We start from the raw sequence: 14,721 nt of genomic DNA, 5'->3' as shown, positions 1-14,721 counted from the left end.
ATAATGCTGTAACAGTTCTGAAGCAGCATTTAAATATTAATGTTTCTTGAATTATTCAAGTACAAATATAGAGTGTTGGTGTTTCAAAAGGGATTTTATAATGTATACTATGAAAAATGAAAACTTCAGGAGTAGAGGGAGCAGTTTAAAGAAATGGTAAAATCAAGAGAGTAGAACAGTTTTAAAAAATAGTAATACATTATACAATTCAGATAGGAAAGTGGAGTTCAAGTTGTTCAGTTTTCAAGATGGACACATAGCAGAACCAGTCCTCTGAGGTTTAGGAAAGTGAGTGAAAACAAGTATTTGTTCTTAATCTTGCATATTCTTATTTTAAGGACTAAGCTCAAAGTCCAGAGAACTGACACAAAGATATGCATGAACGCTGAGGAAGAATTGCTGAAACTGAATGTCCTTTTTAGCCCCAGGCTCGTTACTCTTTCTAGTTTAGTTTCCCGGTCTGTGTGGTAAAGGTAATTGTTTGCCTCACAGAGGGTTTCAGGGATTCATTTGTTTGTCACAGCCTAAAGTTAAAGAAAGTGAAGATCAGAATCCAGTTTGCATGATGTAGATAGTGCTCCTTTGCCCTGGAGACAGAGCACTCTTCCTAATGCAGCCACTTAAGCTGTGACATACAACAGAGGAGCAAACTCCTTTAAAGGCTGAAGGGGTGTACATCCATCAGATGCAGATGTTTTGCCCTATTATTTGAGAATTCAGACCATGTATGCACTTTGAGAGTGATCTGCAGCTGGAATTCTGGTTCTGACCCCTCTAGGCTGTTCCCATTTGGTGCAAAATGGGTGTGCTCCAGGGAGTTAGAGATGAGACCTGTTGAATAATGAAAAATTGGTGGGAATGAAAAATTGTTTTGTTTTACTGCTTTTATCCCAGCTGAGACAGACAATAGATTTGCATATATGGACAGCTGTGATGAACATTTGAGCAACGTTCCGATGAAGTAGGTAGGCATCTCAGGAATTACAGCAGACAGTCTTGATGGCTGCATGGTCCAAGTCACTCTGTAGGAATTTAGGTTGATCTTAAGTACCTAAATCTCAGTTTATATATTCTTAGGCAAAGTTAATGTAATTAGACAAACATTCCTGGAAACTGCTTAGCAGTAACTAAAACATCTGCATTAAGGACTCATATTGGATGTTTTCAGCACAAATCCAAAACATAGCCCATACCAGCTACTATGCAGAAAATACTCTATCCCAGCCAAATGTGCAGATAGGAAATGCTACCCCAGAACCTTTGCAATGATACCTGTATATACTGTTTCTGTCTCTTTCTGAATGATGTTAAATGTGTGGAACAATTAATGATCCAGTATCTCCTATACTCCGCTAGGGTCATACAAGATGAAACAGTGCTGACCTTTGTGGTTCACAGTCTGCTCAGTTAGATCTAGAAATATTTTCACAAATGTTATGAAGTTGCTATTCTTGTTTCACCTTCTGCCTCAAGACCTGTTAGCTTCTCTCTGCTCTCTTTGTTCTTGATGTGGAGTGCTGACCTGTGTTTCTTACCTTCAGTCAAACCCTCATGATAGCGTGTGTGAGCCCTTCAGATCGAGACTTCATGGAAACTTTGAACACGTTGAAGTATGCCAATCGGGCACGGAACATCAAGAACAAGGTGATGGTCAATCAGGATAGGGCCAGTCAACAAATAAATGCTTTGCGCAGTGAGATTGCACGGCTACAGGTGGAACTCATGGAATATAAAACAGTAAGTTTATCCTCTTAGGCTTTCTTCTGCATTAAAATACTTGTAATTTCACAGCTTGTTTTTCTGTTGGCTACTTCTGCTACATACACTAAAAACATTTGAATACCAACCTTTATGTAAACAACACTTCTAATTCCGGTGATTACCAGATATTTTTAGGAAACGTAGATTGTGTCGATGCTGCCTGCTATTTGCATTTTGAGACACAACAATTGACATTGTCATGTTCAGCAATGAGTAACAATCACTTCCAAAGCAAGAATGACTACAACTTAAACTGATTTGTGAAGTGAATGTGTACAGTTACTCTCTATTGCTTTTGAAAACTTACTAGACAGATAAAACAATTTGTGTTTTAAAAATGAAGTTTAAATTATATAAGGAAAATGCTCATGCTACACAATGCTCATTTCTTCCTGAATTTTAAACAAATAATGTTTTCTGCAATAAATGTTACCAAAAAGTGTTGTACTCCTTTTTATTCTTGAGATAGTATCCTGATTTGATAAGGTATCCTGATTTGATAAAGATTTGTGTTCTCATTTCTTAACCCCTTCAAGAACTTGTATTTCAGACTAAGATGGAGTTAGAGAGGACCCAAATGCTAAGGTGTTGGCCAGGCACCAGTGTTTTGAAAACTATCCTTTTATGTGTTCTAAACTTTATGAGAAATTATTATCTTATGCTATGAGCATCTCTTTTGAATTTCAAATACTCTGTGGCTTGCCTTTACTAACTTAAAATTTTGTCACGTGTAGGTCAGCCTTTTCTGGTAATAAAATATTTTTACTTTTTTAAAGGGTAAAAGGATTATAGATGAAGAAGGCGTTGAAAGCATCAATGACATGTTTCATGAAAATGCGATGCTGCAAACAGAAAACAACAACCTGCGTGTTAGAATTAAAGCAATGCAAGAGACTATTGATGCACTCAGAGCCAGAATAACGCAGCTTATGAGTGATCAGGCCAACCAAGTGCTGGCCAGAACAGGTATGCTGTGGGAGTGATGTGTGTAACTGCTTCATAAGTTCATGAACTTTAATCCATTATATATTCTTATATGTATTCTTATATATAATTATTATTATTATATATTCTTGTATATATGTTCTTGCTTCATGGATCCCTTGGAATGAAGTGATGCCTTTGCATCAGTAATGTAGGACCTGCTTAGCCTCATATGAACTTACATATTTTGCTTTGGATGGGAACCTGGACAAAGATGGGTGAATATTGGCTTGCTATTCACCTCGTGGAATAATCAACCAATTGACTTACCATGACTGCATTTTTCTTTTTGTGCACTGTCAGGTTACTTCTGATTTATGTGCTAATGTGGGAAACAAATGAAACAGAAAAGGTTACTAGTAATCATATGGTGATCATATGATAGAGGAACCAAAGTCTTAATTCAGTGTAAACAGGAAAGATATTTTGCAAATGAGATGAGATCTAAATGTGCAACCCGTGTGACTGTTTCTCTTTGCTGGTACCTTGTGCCTAGTAGCTGTATGCAGATATTTATACTGTTACCATCCCTCCTTAATCTTTCTATTCCCCTCATTACCCCTTTCTCTGTGTTCTTCAAAGGAGAAGGAAATGAAGAAATTAGCAACATGATTCATAATTATATCAAGGAAATTGAAGATCTCAGGTATTTGCATAACATGTATTTGAACAATTTTATTAAAACCCCAAAACTCTAGAAATGTTAGCAAGTAAATGCTTCAGCTGTTTTCCTGGGTGGGGATTACTTTAGGAGGGTGGTCCTTCAGCCTGTAAGACCATCTGGTGTTGCTCTTGGCCACAAAAATGTAAAATGTTAAAGATAAAACTGACAATAGAAATGAAACTAAGATATTGCCGAAATAACGATAATGACTTGATATTGTTGCACAAAGGACAACTAAACTTGGAACAATTATTTTATAACTTTATAGCTTTGTGTATAAATGATAATACTGAGAAATAACTTGTTGTAATTTAATGCTAAAAAGTCCCCTGCTTTAATTGTAAATTAAAAAATCTTCTTCAGTATTTTAGGTATTTTTATTTATGTATTTCTTGAATGTGTATCATGCAGAAAAGCTCTCTGGCCTGTCCCTAGTGAGTGTTTGAGCTTTTGTGTGGCTTTCATGTAACATGGGTAAACATACAGCATGTGCAGATACGTATCTGTGCATATGTCTGTGTGTATGTTCATGCAGACATTTCTATTTTCATGTGTTCTGAAGGAAATTTGTTGAAGTTACAGATGCTAAAGAGTGTGGATCTTGTGTATTCATGGTCTAATTTTGTTGTTTTCTTTTAATTAAGAGCAAAATTACTAGAAAGTGAAGCAGTGAATGAGAATCTTCGACGCAACTTGTCAAGAGCTTCATCAAGAGCCACGTATTTTGGTGGACCATCAGCATTTTCGGCTTCTATGCTTTCTTCAGAGAAAGAGACAATGGAAATTCTAGATATGGCCAAGAAAGATCTAGAAAAGCTGAAAAAAAAAGAAAGGAAAAAGAAAAAGAGGTGGTGTACAAATTATAATGCTATTTGTTTTCTGTTTATTAGTGAAGAGGTGTATTTTTTTGACCACTGAGATTTAAAAATGAACTTATTGTTGTCTGGGTTTGGACCCTAAAATGCTGTACCTTCAAACCCTTTTACACATTGAAGTTATAGATGTTTTTGTTTTGCATCTTTCCTTCCAGTGAAATATGCAGTAATTGTAGGATTAATGTCTCTATTATAATGAATTTTTATATGTAAATATGCACAATGGTAAAGGCACAGGTGCTCTTCATGAATTTTGATATTTTAATTTTTTTAACTGCATTTGAAATTCAATAGAAGTTTTTTAAAAAAGTCAAAGTTTTTTTCAACTCTTTCAAAGCTCAAACAGCTTTCTGAGGAAAAGATATTCTGAATAGCTGGGAATTCTTTGGTGGCTCTTGGAGTGGCTTCTTTTGCTTTATCTTCTGCTTCTGTGAATGTTCTTAATTTGAGGTTTCCTAATTCCTGCAACATCATGCTTTGCTGTTTTTTGCTGTCCAACTTCTCATCTACTAAAATCCTCATAGACATTGATTTAAATGCCTGTTCAGACAGCAGTTAATACAACAAGGCTTTGTTTGTGTACTCAGAGACTTGCATTTCGTTAGAAATCTCACCCCTTTACTTGAAATTTTCCATGCTTCTAATTTATTACTCTTTTTAGTAATGGTCCTTCAGACTTGTACCAGTTCAGAGCAAAACTAAAACAGTATAAGCTGGAAATACAATCCAAGTATAAAGTAGATTTGAATTAGTGCTATCTGCGATTTGAGGTCCTGTATCTGTAAGTCCATTCACCACATGAATGTCTGATACTTGTAGAGAAGACTCATTTTAATAACAATTAGGTTCTTCCTTTGCGGATCATTTTTCAGGAAGCTCTTATACTTTTATGGGGATTTTGATAGATTTTGTCACATGTTTGTAGGAACTTGAGGGCAAAATGGAAGTATTAAATATTGGCAGAATGTTCTGGCCTCTCTTAAGCCAAGAACTTCAATGTGACCTTTAACTATAAATGCAAGAAGAAAGAGATTTGATTTTGTATATTTTAACACGTTTTGAAATCAAGCATGTATTTAACTACATTCTTAGATAGAGCCTCACTTGTTAGTTTGGGGCCTGAATATTAGGTAGAAGACAGGATTGTGTGTGGATAAGGGTTACTAGATACCTTGAGTTATATCTCTTATTGCAGGAGATTATGATTTAATAAAAAACCCAAGGAAGAGTTGAATGTTTTACTATACATACAGTATTAATTAAAACACATAGTTTTTCATTTTATTTGATCTTTTAGTTTTTTGCTGAAAAAAGTTTCTGCATCAAGTCATACTTTCTCACACCAGCATGGTAATCTTGAGATGGGATAGCCAAGTAGTCTGATCCACAGGTATCAGCTACTTACTATAAACTATTTTTGCCATCGGTTTTCTATGCTAGCAGTATAGAGTTAGAGAACTGTAGAAAATATTAAGTTGGAAGAGATATCATGATGGTTCAGCCTCCATCTTAAAGTGGGACTTGTGTTCTATGGAATAAAATCATAGTCTTCAACATGCTAGTAAGGTTTGAATCTATCTATTGGCCTATCTGCAGACAGGTTTGTGATAAATAATTACACATTTCTGAGGTGCCTGTGTTGGGAGAAAAATTCCTTAGATGCTGAGAAATGTTGTCATGCTTGTTACCTGGACAGTGCTTCTAATTAGTGAAATACAAAGTAAGTCTGTGTTCAGGGTATATCACTGTGAAGTTTTATTCTATTGCAATTTCAAGAATTGGCAATGGGTATGTTAATGCACTGCATAGAGACAATTTACCCTACAATTTGGTAAGGGTTCTTTTCTCTATATCTGTCTTCTACAGGTATTTAGTTGCTTTTACTGTACTATTTCTTTTAAGGGTTGCTGTTCTTTGAAAGTGGTCTAACTAGAATTTTTCTATTAAAATGGGATTGGTAAGCCTAGCTACTAGTTCTGCATCATCTGCTGCCTTTCTTGGTCTTTTGTTTCCTGGTTGTGGGTCAGTATGATAAAAAGTGCATATTTTTAAATACTTGCAGCTTATCTAAATTGTTGTGAAGTGGCCTGAAGATCTAAGAGCCAGTTTCTGCGTGAGAGGCAGGTGTATGTTGCTCTCTATCTGTAGCCTTTAATACACATCTATCATCAAGTTTATCAGAAACAGGTTATGTGGCAATAATGTTTTGGCTGCTGAAAAATTTACATCCTTGATTAGGGTGTCCTACAGTGATTTACTCACCAGAAGCCCCCAGAGCAAACCTTCCATACTCCTTTCAGTTGTTAATCAGCCTTACACATCTGGTAACCATTTTTGACTGTTGTCTTTGGACTTCCCTAACTTTTATTAAACTAGATGAATGATAAAATTACTTGAGGTTCAGAGTGTCAGCACCTAGCTGATAACTAAAGGAGGACAGCAGGCAGTACAATGTGGAAAGGAAGCAAAAGCTTTTGCTCAAAACTTTCTCATAATAGGAACATGAGGAATTTCAGTAGTTGATGAATTTTAAACCATCCCTATGCCTATAAGTCATGCAGACATTTCTTTACTGATACATCCACCTTGTTCAATAGGAAAAAGTACAGGCAGAAATACTAACATGTTGTCCATCTCATTGCTTCTGATGCATGTTTTTTGGTAATTTATTAAAAAATAACAAGCAATGATTGGCATGTTCTTTTTGAATCCCAGAAGAATAAACTGCGGTTTTCCACTTTTTCTTTAAAAACAAGCTACAGAACCCCAAAGAAAAAAAATTGCAGTTTGAAGTTTTTTGTGTGAATTATCTTCAGAATATATTATTTAAAATATTGACACTGAAATTTTCATATTTCTATGTTATATTACAATATGTTATCAGCATGTATAGAACTAGTGCATTGGGGTTTTTTCCTGATACGTTCTTGCGGGTATGTAACTTTGGGTCAGTGGCAGTATTTGCCACTTTCAGTATTTTATCTAACTGCCAGTTTTAAGTGGCAAAAGAGGAGAAAGCTTTTTCTAGAATTAAGAGATTTTTTTTTTAAATTCAGTATTAGAAGTAATTCTCAAAGTGAAATATGTTGTCTAAAACTTCTTAGAGTAACTTGAATTTGCAATTGTTGACAGTGGCAGATTAGTTAACCTACAAATGCTGCTTTGTTTTCTGTTTACTTTCCAACTGTGCAAGATGTATTGCCTTTTACTACTTGTTGTCTCTTGATGGTATCTTTTAAAATTTCATTTTAAACTCCACAAGCTCATATATATATCATTTTTTTACCTTCTTATCACTTTTGCTTTTCACTGTCTGGTTTGTCCTTCATTGGCTTGGCCTTCCAATACTGTACCTCGTGCTTTTGAAGGCTACAGAAACTTGAGGAAAGCAGTCAAGAAGAAAGAAGGTTGGAATATTCCCAGGTTTTTAATTACCTGTCATTTCAATTAACTGGTTGTCATACATGAAAAGAAGTTGGGCAGATTCATAGGTACTTTGGGAGTAGTTAATTTGGCTTTTCAAAATTCTTTCCTGTCTTTTGACTTTCACCAAGTGCTTTAAGTGGAAGAAGCCTCTATTGTGGAATTGAGGTTGACTCTGGGATTGCACAGTGTTGAGCAAGCTTTTGTGGGGAGGTGGTGCCCTTGGGAATTCCTGTAGAATTAAGTAGATTTCTTTCTTGCCTGGAATGAAAGGCAGGAGGAAGGTGCAGTAGCACATATGATATGAAATGTCTAATAGGCAGTATATGACAGTAATAATAATTCTGGCATGTGAGCTCAAGAATGTCCTGAACCCTCACACCTCAGTTAAATCTACTTCTTTTCTTTCGGAAAGCATGTGACTGAAGCCTTGATCATTAATTTAGTTTCAGCCAGACGAGTAGATAAAGTAGTTACTTGTAGAGAGCAGTTGAGGGGTCTATAAAGAGAAATATACTGTGATTAAAAGGGAAAGTAAAGGAGTTTTTATTTTTCTGTCTACTTTGATCTAAAATTCCCCCACTGAATTCATCCAGATGATGAAAATCCACAGATCAGTAGCACACATGTTAAGCAGTACAATTCTGCCTGGGAGAGCTGCTGGCTCTCCTTCCTTCTATGTGTCCCCTTTCTTAGGCAGAACACAAATTGATTCTCTGTAGTGGGGATCTCTGTGCTGTCTGCAGGTGGAAGGGAAACTGGGAATTTGCCTCAATCTGCATGAGGATTGCAGCTAAGATCGATTATGATTTAGTATTAATAACCAACATAGAATATGTTCTGGACTAAGGGTAAAGAGAATCGGTGGAAATGAGAACCTGTGGAAATGAGATTGTCTGGCTCAGTGTTCCCTGTTTGACATGGTTTTGTGTTCAAATCTGGTTAGGCTTTTTAGTTGCAGCATCCCCAGTTTTCTGGTGTCCAAGTGAGAGCTTTGTGCCTCGTGCATGGTCAGTTCATCACTATAATAAGTGGGACAGAAGGAATCAGTTAGCACTGATTTTAACAGGTTAAAATAATCATATAACAAAAAATCATGTGTACACAGAAGAACTCTTACTCACCTGGCACTTTCTAAATTCAAGCTCTGTTTTAAGATTGGTTTTAAAAGTGTCACTTGATAGATTGTAGTGTCTCAAATCTACTGAATATTTTTTGCCACTGCACTGAATACTGGATTTGTCCAAGAGTTAGACCTTGAGTTTGAGCTCCTTTCAGTGCCAGTGGAGGAAGATATGCATTTCTAGTTACCCTGCCTGAGCAGTGACAGCACATGATGTGGCAAACTTTTATGCAGCTGAAGTTAGTTGAGGTGGATTCTACATTATGCAATCCTAACCACCTTTATTCATTATTGCCCCCTATGGTGTCTAGCCCTATTCTGTCACTATTTCACATCCATTGGAGCTTTGGGTTTTGCACATGTATTACTAGAGCGACTGACATCTGGTCTGTGATAATTTGCAGACACTGTTTTGTTTTATATTTGCATGTGATGTCTTAAATGTGCACTTAAAAATGTTAAAACTTGCCCTAATGGCTAATACACCAACCTTTTAAAACAAAACCAAATTAACTCCTGCTGTGAACCCTTTTTGTTGTTGTATCAATGCCTATTTTGAGCATTCCCTTGATGTCAAAGTAGATAACTTTGATCAAAAGAATAGTTATAGTTGATAAATTAGGAATTATTGAACATTTGTACATAAATTGTCAGACTATTCTAAGCACAGTAGGCTCTGTTATAGCCTGAGAGTGTAGTAATACCTGTAATGAATGTTGTACTTGCACACAATATTCTTTCTTTGGTTTGTAAAAGCTGCTCTGGGTACACTGCAACTTCCATGCAAAATGAGTCTTGCTGTGGAGATGGATATTCCAGTTGTCCCAGTTGTGCATATGCTGAACAATGTGGTAGTTGTTGCTATTACTTTGCAAATGAAGATTAATTGGACATTATTTTATTGTCTACAGAAGTTTGGAAGTTGTACTTTACCCATACCCAACACTTGCATCTTTTTCTAACATTTTGGTTTTCATCTTTATTTGGAATTACAACTTAGTGGCTTGGGGCATGGGAAGAGATGTCATTTCAATTCTGAATATCTTGTGTCTGCCTCTTCTATTAGTGTTAAAGAGGATAACACAGACAACGAGCAGGAGAAGAGAGATGAAAAAGGCACTTCGGAGAGAGAGAATAATGAACTGGAGGCAGTAAGTATTTGGAAGGGTTGGATTTATTTGTTTATTATCTGTTTAAAGAAAGGTTATAGAAAGGAAATTAGCAGTGGGTCAGGTGAAAATTGCATCTTTGCAGTGATAGTCACAAGTGACTGGGAGATGGAAAAGCACAGGTGTGCTTCCATGTCTTTGTATGCTTTTTAGGAGGAAATTCAGGAAATAAGTGATCATGAGGATGAAGAAGAGGAAGATGATGAAGACGAAGATGACATGGAAGTTGTGGAAAGCTCAGATGACTCAGATTCTGACTCGGATGAAAAAGGTGATGTCAGTGCAATATTCTGTAGAATTTTACAAATAATATCTGTCATACCTCAGGTTTTGGTAGCCAAGTCAACCAACTGCCCATCATTCTGTGAATTGTATGTCCAGTGAATTATTGTTTTTGTTATGGTGCTAAAACATGATCAGACAGCTGATCAAGTGTCTCTGTATTGGCTTTAAAATTGACCAGAGGCCATCAGGTGTTTGATAACATATTTCTTCCACATTTAAAATATCCAAAGTGTAAGGTTTAAGTACTGCATTATTTTTATGTCTCAGGACTAATCACCAAGGTGATAACTCCTATCAGATAATTCGGAAATGGTAGAACATCGTTCTTGTAGTGGACAAAGAGCACAGGGCTGCAGGTGTCACACACAAAACTAATTTTATTAATCTACACACTCAAAAAGAAAAAGAAAGAAGGCAGCGAATAAAAATCCTTCAATCTACAAGTTACTCTCTGTATATTCTAAATCCCTCAAATGGTCACTTTTCATAGGTCCACGACAGTGTTCATATACTCTGCCACAGCTTCTAATTGGATATTGCACACTCTCCAGTTGTAAATTTAGTTTCATGAGAAATTGGCAACACACATTCTGTTCTCACAATTTGCTTTTTTCTCAGCTTCCTTCTTATCTCATGTTGTTCTAGCTATTTCACTAGTTTTCTCACTGTCTGTATCATCTTTTCTTGTTCTCAGTCATTCAGGGGAAATCACACTTCATCTAGGTTGAAACTGCCAGCAGTTTCAAATCCCCATAAGTAGAGTTTTATTTGAAAGGCTGGAAGTCCATCAGCCTTCCTCAGTCTTGTGGTGTACCAAGAATCAGAAACAGCATCATCAGCAGTTCTCTCCTGTGAGTCAGGCCAAATGGGCAAACCAATGTTCGTTTCTTCTTGTCACACAAACCATTATCAGGAACCTGAAAAAGAATGATCCTCAACTAATGACTTTTTTCTAGAGCACATAATCTTAAAATGAAAATGGACCTCACTGATTAAAGAAATTAATTAAACTTCTATGAATTTATCATGTGGTTTAGTCCTTTTCCCTTCCTTTTTCCTCCTACTTTTCTCATTCCCTTCACCATTCCACTTCCATGATTGAGATGGCTCCTCTCTTCTCAGAATCTTTCTAAGAGCTAGAAAAGGAAAAGTCTCCCTTTAGAATCTGCCAGAAGTCAGTTTTTCCTTTTGTAACCTTCTGGGTTTATGAGTGACAGTTATTTTCCATCCCTGAGGTGTGGCTGAAGTCTTGCAACCTTTTGTATGGGGAAGGACAGATTGCAATTTAACTGAGTAATTACAGCATAGGGGCAACTGTGATCAAGTGTGAGACATCTTTCCCTACCTGTTTCTCAGTTCCAGGATTGAGACTGTGTAAGAAAGAGACTTTAACGTGAATTCCAGAGAGTTTTTGTTGCTGCATTGTGATTTGTGTAGAATTCTCCTATGCACAATTTACGTGGTGGCAAATGACTCTTAAGATTGCAGGAGCATCTATATTCTTGTGATCCTTGCTGTTATCTTAACAGAAGTCTTTTTATTTCAGAAAATTATCAAGCTGACTTGGCAAATATCACCTGTGAAATAGCCATTAAGCAGAAACTGATAGATGAGCTGGAGAACAGCCAGCGAAGGTTGCAAACACTGAAAAAACAATATGAAGAGAAGCTAATGATGCTACAACATAAAATTCGAGACACTCAGCTTGAAAGAGATCAGGTTCTTCAGAACTTGGGTAAGAAGTGCAAAATCACTGATCTTGTATAACTATTCAGATTGAACTGTTTGCTACTTCATTTGTTTTCTTTTTCAAGTGTGATGAGAAATTGCAAAAAATAGAAATAGGTTTGTACCCATAATGCCATTGTATCATTTTTTACTCTTTGTAGTTTCTACCAGAATCGAGACGAAATTTTTTTAGAAATATATGTCTACTGATAGGTATTTGATTTGGTTGAATAAGTATTTTTAATTTCCTAGAAGCTCTCATTTTAACATAATTCTTGAGATAGTTCCTGAATTAAAAGTTTTTGTTCTACTCTTTCCTCCTCACTCTTTTTATATGCATAAAAATAAAGACAAGGAACAGTGATTTTTTCAGAGGTCTTCTCCTGACCAAAGCTGTTTGAATATGTAGTAGTATTGAGATGAAAAACCTAAGTCATAAGTAGCTGAACTTTGTGAGAGTACTGGGGAAAGTATTTTGTTTTTTTCCTTTTTAAAAAATATACTATATATGCTTCATAGTTATATACTTTATAAGCTTTTGCTGTTCCCTTATTATTCCTTAAACGTTCCCTTTTGATCAGTGTCAGAAGACGAATACTTGGCTTGATGGCTTTTAGGACTGTTGTTATACTCTTGTACACATACATTTGTGTCTTTAGGTGCTTACATTTGTTGTCTAGTGCAAAGAAATGTGAGGAAAGTGTTAATACTTGATCTCTTACCCCAGAATACATACAAGGTGGAAAGTTCAAAGCAATGCAGTGGACAGGAACTGGAGACAAGTTAGGTTTTTTAAAGGTATTGCAGATAATGCTAAGGCAGAAGCAGTCATCTGCTGTGGCTGACAAAGTGAAAATACCCTGAATAAGAGCAGATTACGAATTGCTTTTTGTTCCAGGTTCTGTAGAGACCTATTCAGAGGAAAAGGCAAAAAAAATCAAGTCAGAATATGAAAAGAAACTCCAAGCCATGAATAAAGAACTGCAGAGACTTCAAACAGCACAAAAGGAACATGCACGATTGCTTAAAAATCAGTCTCAGTATGAAAAGCAACTGAAGAAATTGCAGCAGGAGGTGACAGAGATGAAGAAAACGAAGGTATATTTCAGTAAATGGAAGTTTACAGTGTTTGCTGAAAATTGGGTTGAAATCTCCTGTGCATTTGTCTTTCAGATAACTCTTATTCTTGCTGTTAGCTGCTCGAAAGGTTGAAAGTAGAAAAGATATGAAGACTAGGCTGTTCTTGGGGGAGAGGGGGAGCTTTTAGGTTTAATGAACAGAAATTGCAGTTTCAAACATGCAGCAGCTTGCACAGCTTATTAGCTGTTACTCAGCACTGAGTGAAGAAGACACATTAGGTGGAGGAGACAGGCTGCTAAAAGCATGTAAAATACTGGAAAATGACAATTTGAACAAGAAACTCTATATGAGTGGGGGCAGGGAGCAACACTTTAGTGTGAGCAGCTTTTCTAAGTGATGACCTTTTTATAGGTGCGCTTGATGAAACAAATGAAAGAAGAGCAGGAGAAAGCAAGAATGACTGAATCTAGAAGAAACAGAGAGATTGCACAGCTTAAAAAGGAGCAACGCAAACGAGAGGTGATTTGGCAGATAAAAACTTTCATTTGGAATAAACATCTATTGTTATGATGTGCATCTGCTTGCAGGCACATGTCCTGTGCATGTACCTGTCTATTTCCCACCAGACAAAATGCACAAACTTTGGTTTGACTTCCATAATCACTCAGTTACTGTCTTCAGGTGACAAGCCGATTTTCTGCTGTGCTTATTGAATATGTCTATCTATGTTATTTTATTAGTGAGTCTTCACAAAATTATTCCTTCCACCTTGCTTGCATGTATATTTTCTTTTGATAGAGAATTGATGCAGTGAAGCACTAACTTTCATTCTGCACTAGAAAGAGCAAGAAGCAATTATGACTTGACCACTTGTCACAGCAATTTTGCAGATTGACATTGGCGTGTAAATGCCTTTTTTTTTTTAATACAATGCAGTCCTTGTGGCAGATAATGGAAAAAATATCATGTACTCCTTGTATTTTTTCACAGCATCAACTCAAGCTTTTGGAAGCTCAGAAAAGAAATCAAGAAGTTATCTTACGTCGCAAAACTGAAGAGGTATTGTGGTACATCAGCAACAAATCTTTGAAAACAGAATGACATTGTATTGTTGTAACTTAGAATATGGTTTTGTGGAGAGTTAGTCATGTCTTTGCACTCTGTTTCAGGTCACAGCCCTTCGTCGGCAGGTAAGGCCTCTGTCTGATAAAGTGGCAGGGAAAGTAAGTCGGAAGCTGAGTCTGCCTGAGCATTCTACACAGGACGCAAGTTCCAGCTCTTTAGTCGAGCACGATGGCTCCAGAACAGCAGCACAGCAGAAGATGAGAATTCCTGTTGCAAGGGTTCAAGCATTATCTGTAACTGCAACAAATGGAACAGGGTAAGGATTAAAACTCTTTAGTACTCTCTTATGAGAACTGAACATTGCGTGGACTTTCTAGCAGATAATGTTGTCCTGAAACATGTCGCAGCAGTTGTTACTTGTCAAACTGTTGTCATGTAGAGCTCATAAAGTGGGCATTTCACCATTATCAAATGCCATTTTACTTCTCTGTGTTTAAGACAGTGGAATAATATAAAATGACATTAAAGGACAAGTCACGTAAACTGGATTTTGAAATTTTGAGG

General features: G+C 36.5%; 1 protein-coding gene across 7 annotated transcripts in view; it reads left to right on the top strand.

Annotated features, from left to right (window-relative positions):
• Nucleotides 1–14,721, top strand: part of KIF21A (kinesin family member 21A) — an 87,902-nt gene that overhangs the window by 41,685 nt on the left and 31,496 nt on the right. For 5 of the 7 annotated variants that reach the window (XM_071552597.1, XM_071552601.1, XM_071552600.1 and 2 more), the window contains exons 8-19: nt 1,542–1,737; nt 2,538–2,727; nt 3,328–3,391; nt 4,054–4,257; nt 7,653–7,691; nt 9,897–9,981; nt 10,153–10,270; nt 11,831–12,019; nt 12,911–13,110; nt 13,504–13,611; nt 14,083–14,151; nt 14,262–14,473. In XM_071552597.1, the coding sequence (XP_071408698.1) occupies nt 1,542–1,737; nt 2,538–2,727; nt 3,328–3,391; nt 4,054–4,257; nt 7,653–7,691; nt 9,897–9,981; nt 10,153–10,270; nt 11,831–12,019; nt 12,911–13,110; nt 13,504–13,611; nt 14,083–14,151; nt 14,262–14,473 (1,674 nt within the window). The remainder of the gene's footprint in view (nt 1–1,541; nt 1,738–2,537; nt 2,728–3,327; nt 3,392–4,053; nt 4,258–7,652; nt 7,692–9,896; nt 9,982–10,152; nt 10,271–11,830; nt 12,020–12,910; nt 13,111–13,503; nt 13,612–14,082; nt 14,152–14,261; nt 14,474–14,721) is intronic. The other 2 variants (XM_071552599.1, XM_071552598.1) reach the window with 1 other exon arrangement.

Source organism: Pithys albifrons, chromosome 3 (assembly GCF_047495875.1).
Source record: "Pithys albifrons albifrons isolate INPA30051 chromosome 3, PitAlb_v1, whole genome shotgun sequence".
Classification (NCBI taxonomy): domain Eukaryota; kingdom Metazoa; phylum Chordata; class Aves; order Passeriformes; family Thamnophilidae; genus Pithys; species Pithys albifrons.
This window is presented reverse-complemented; position numbering and strand designations above follow the sequence as displayed.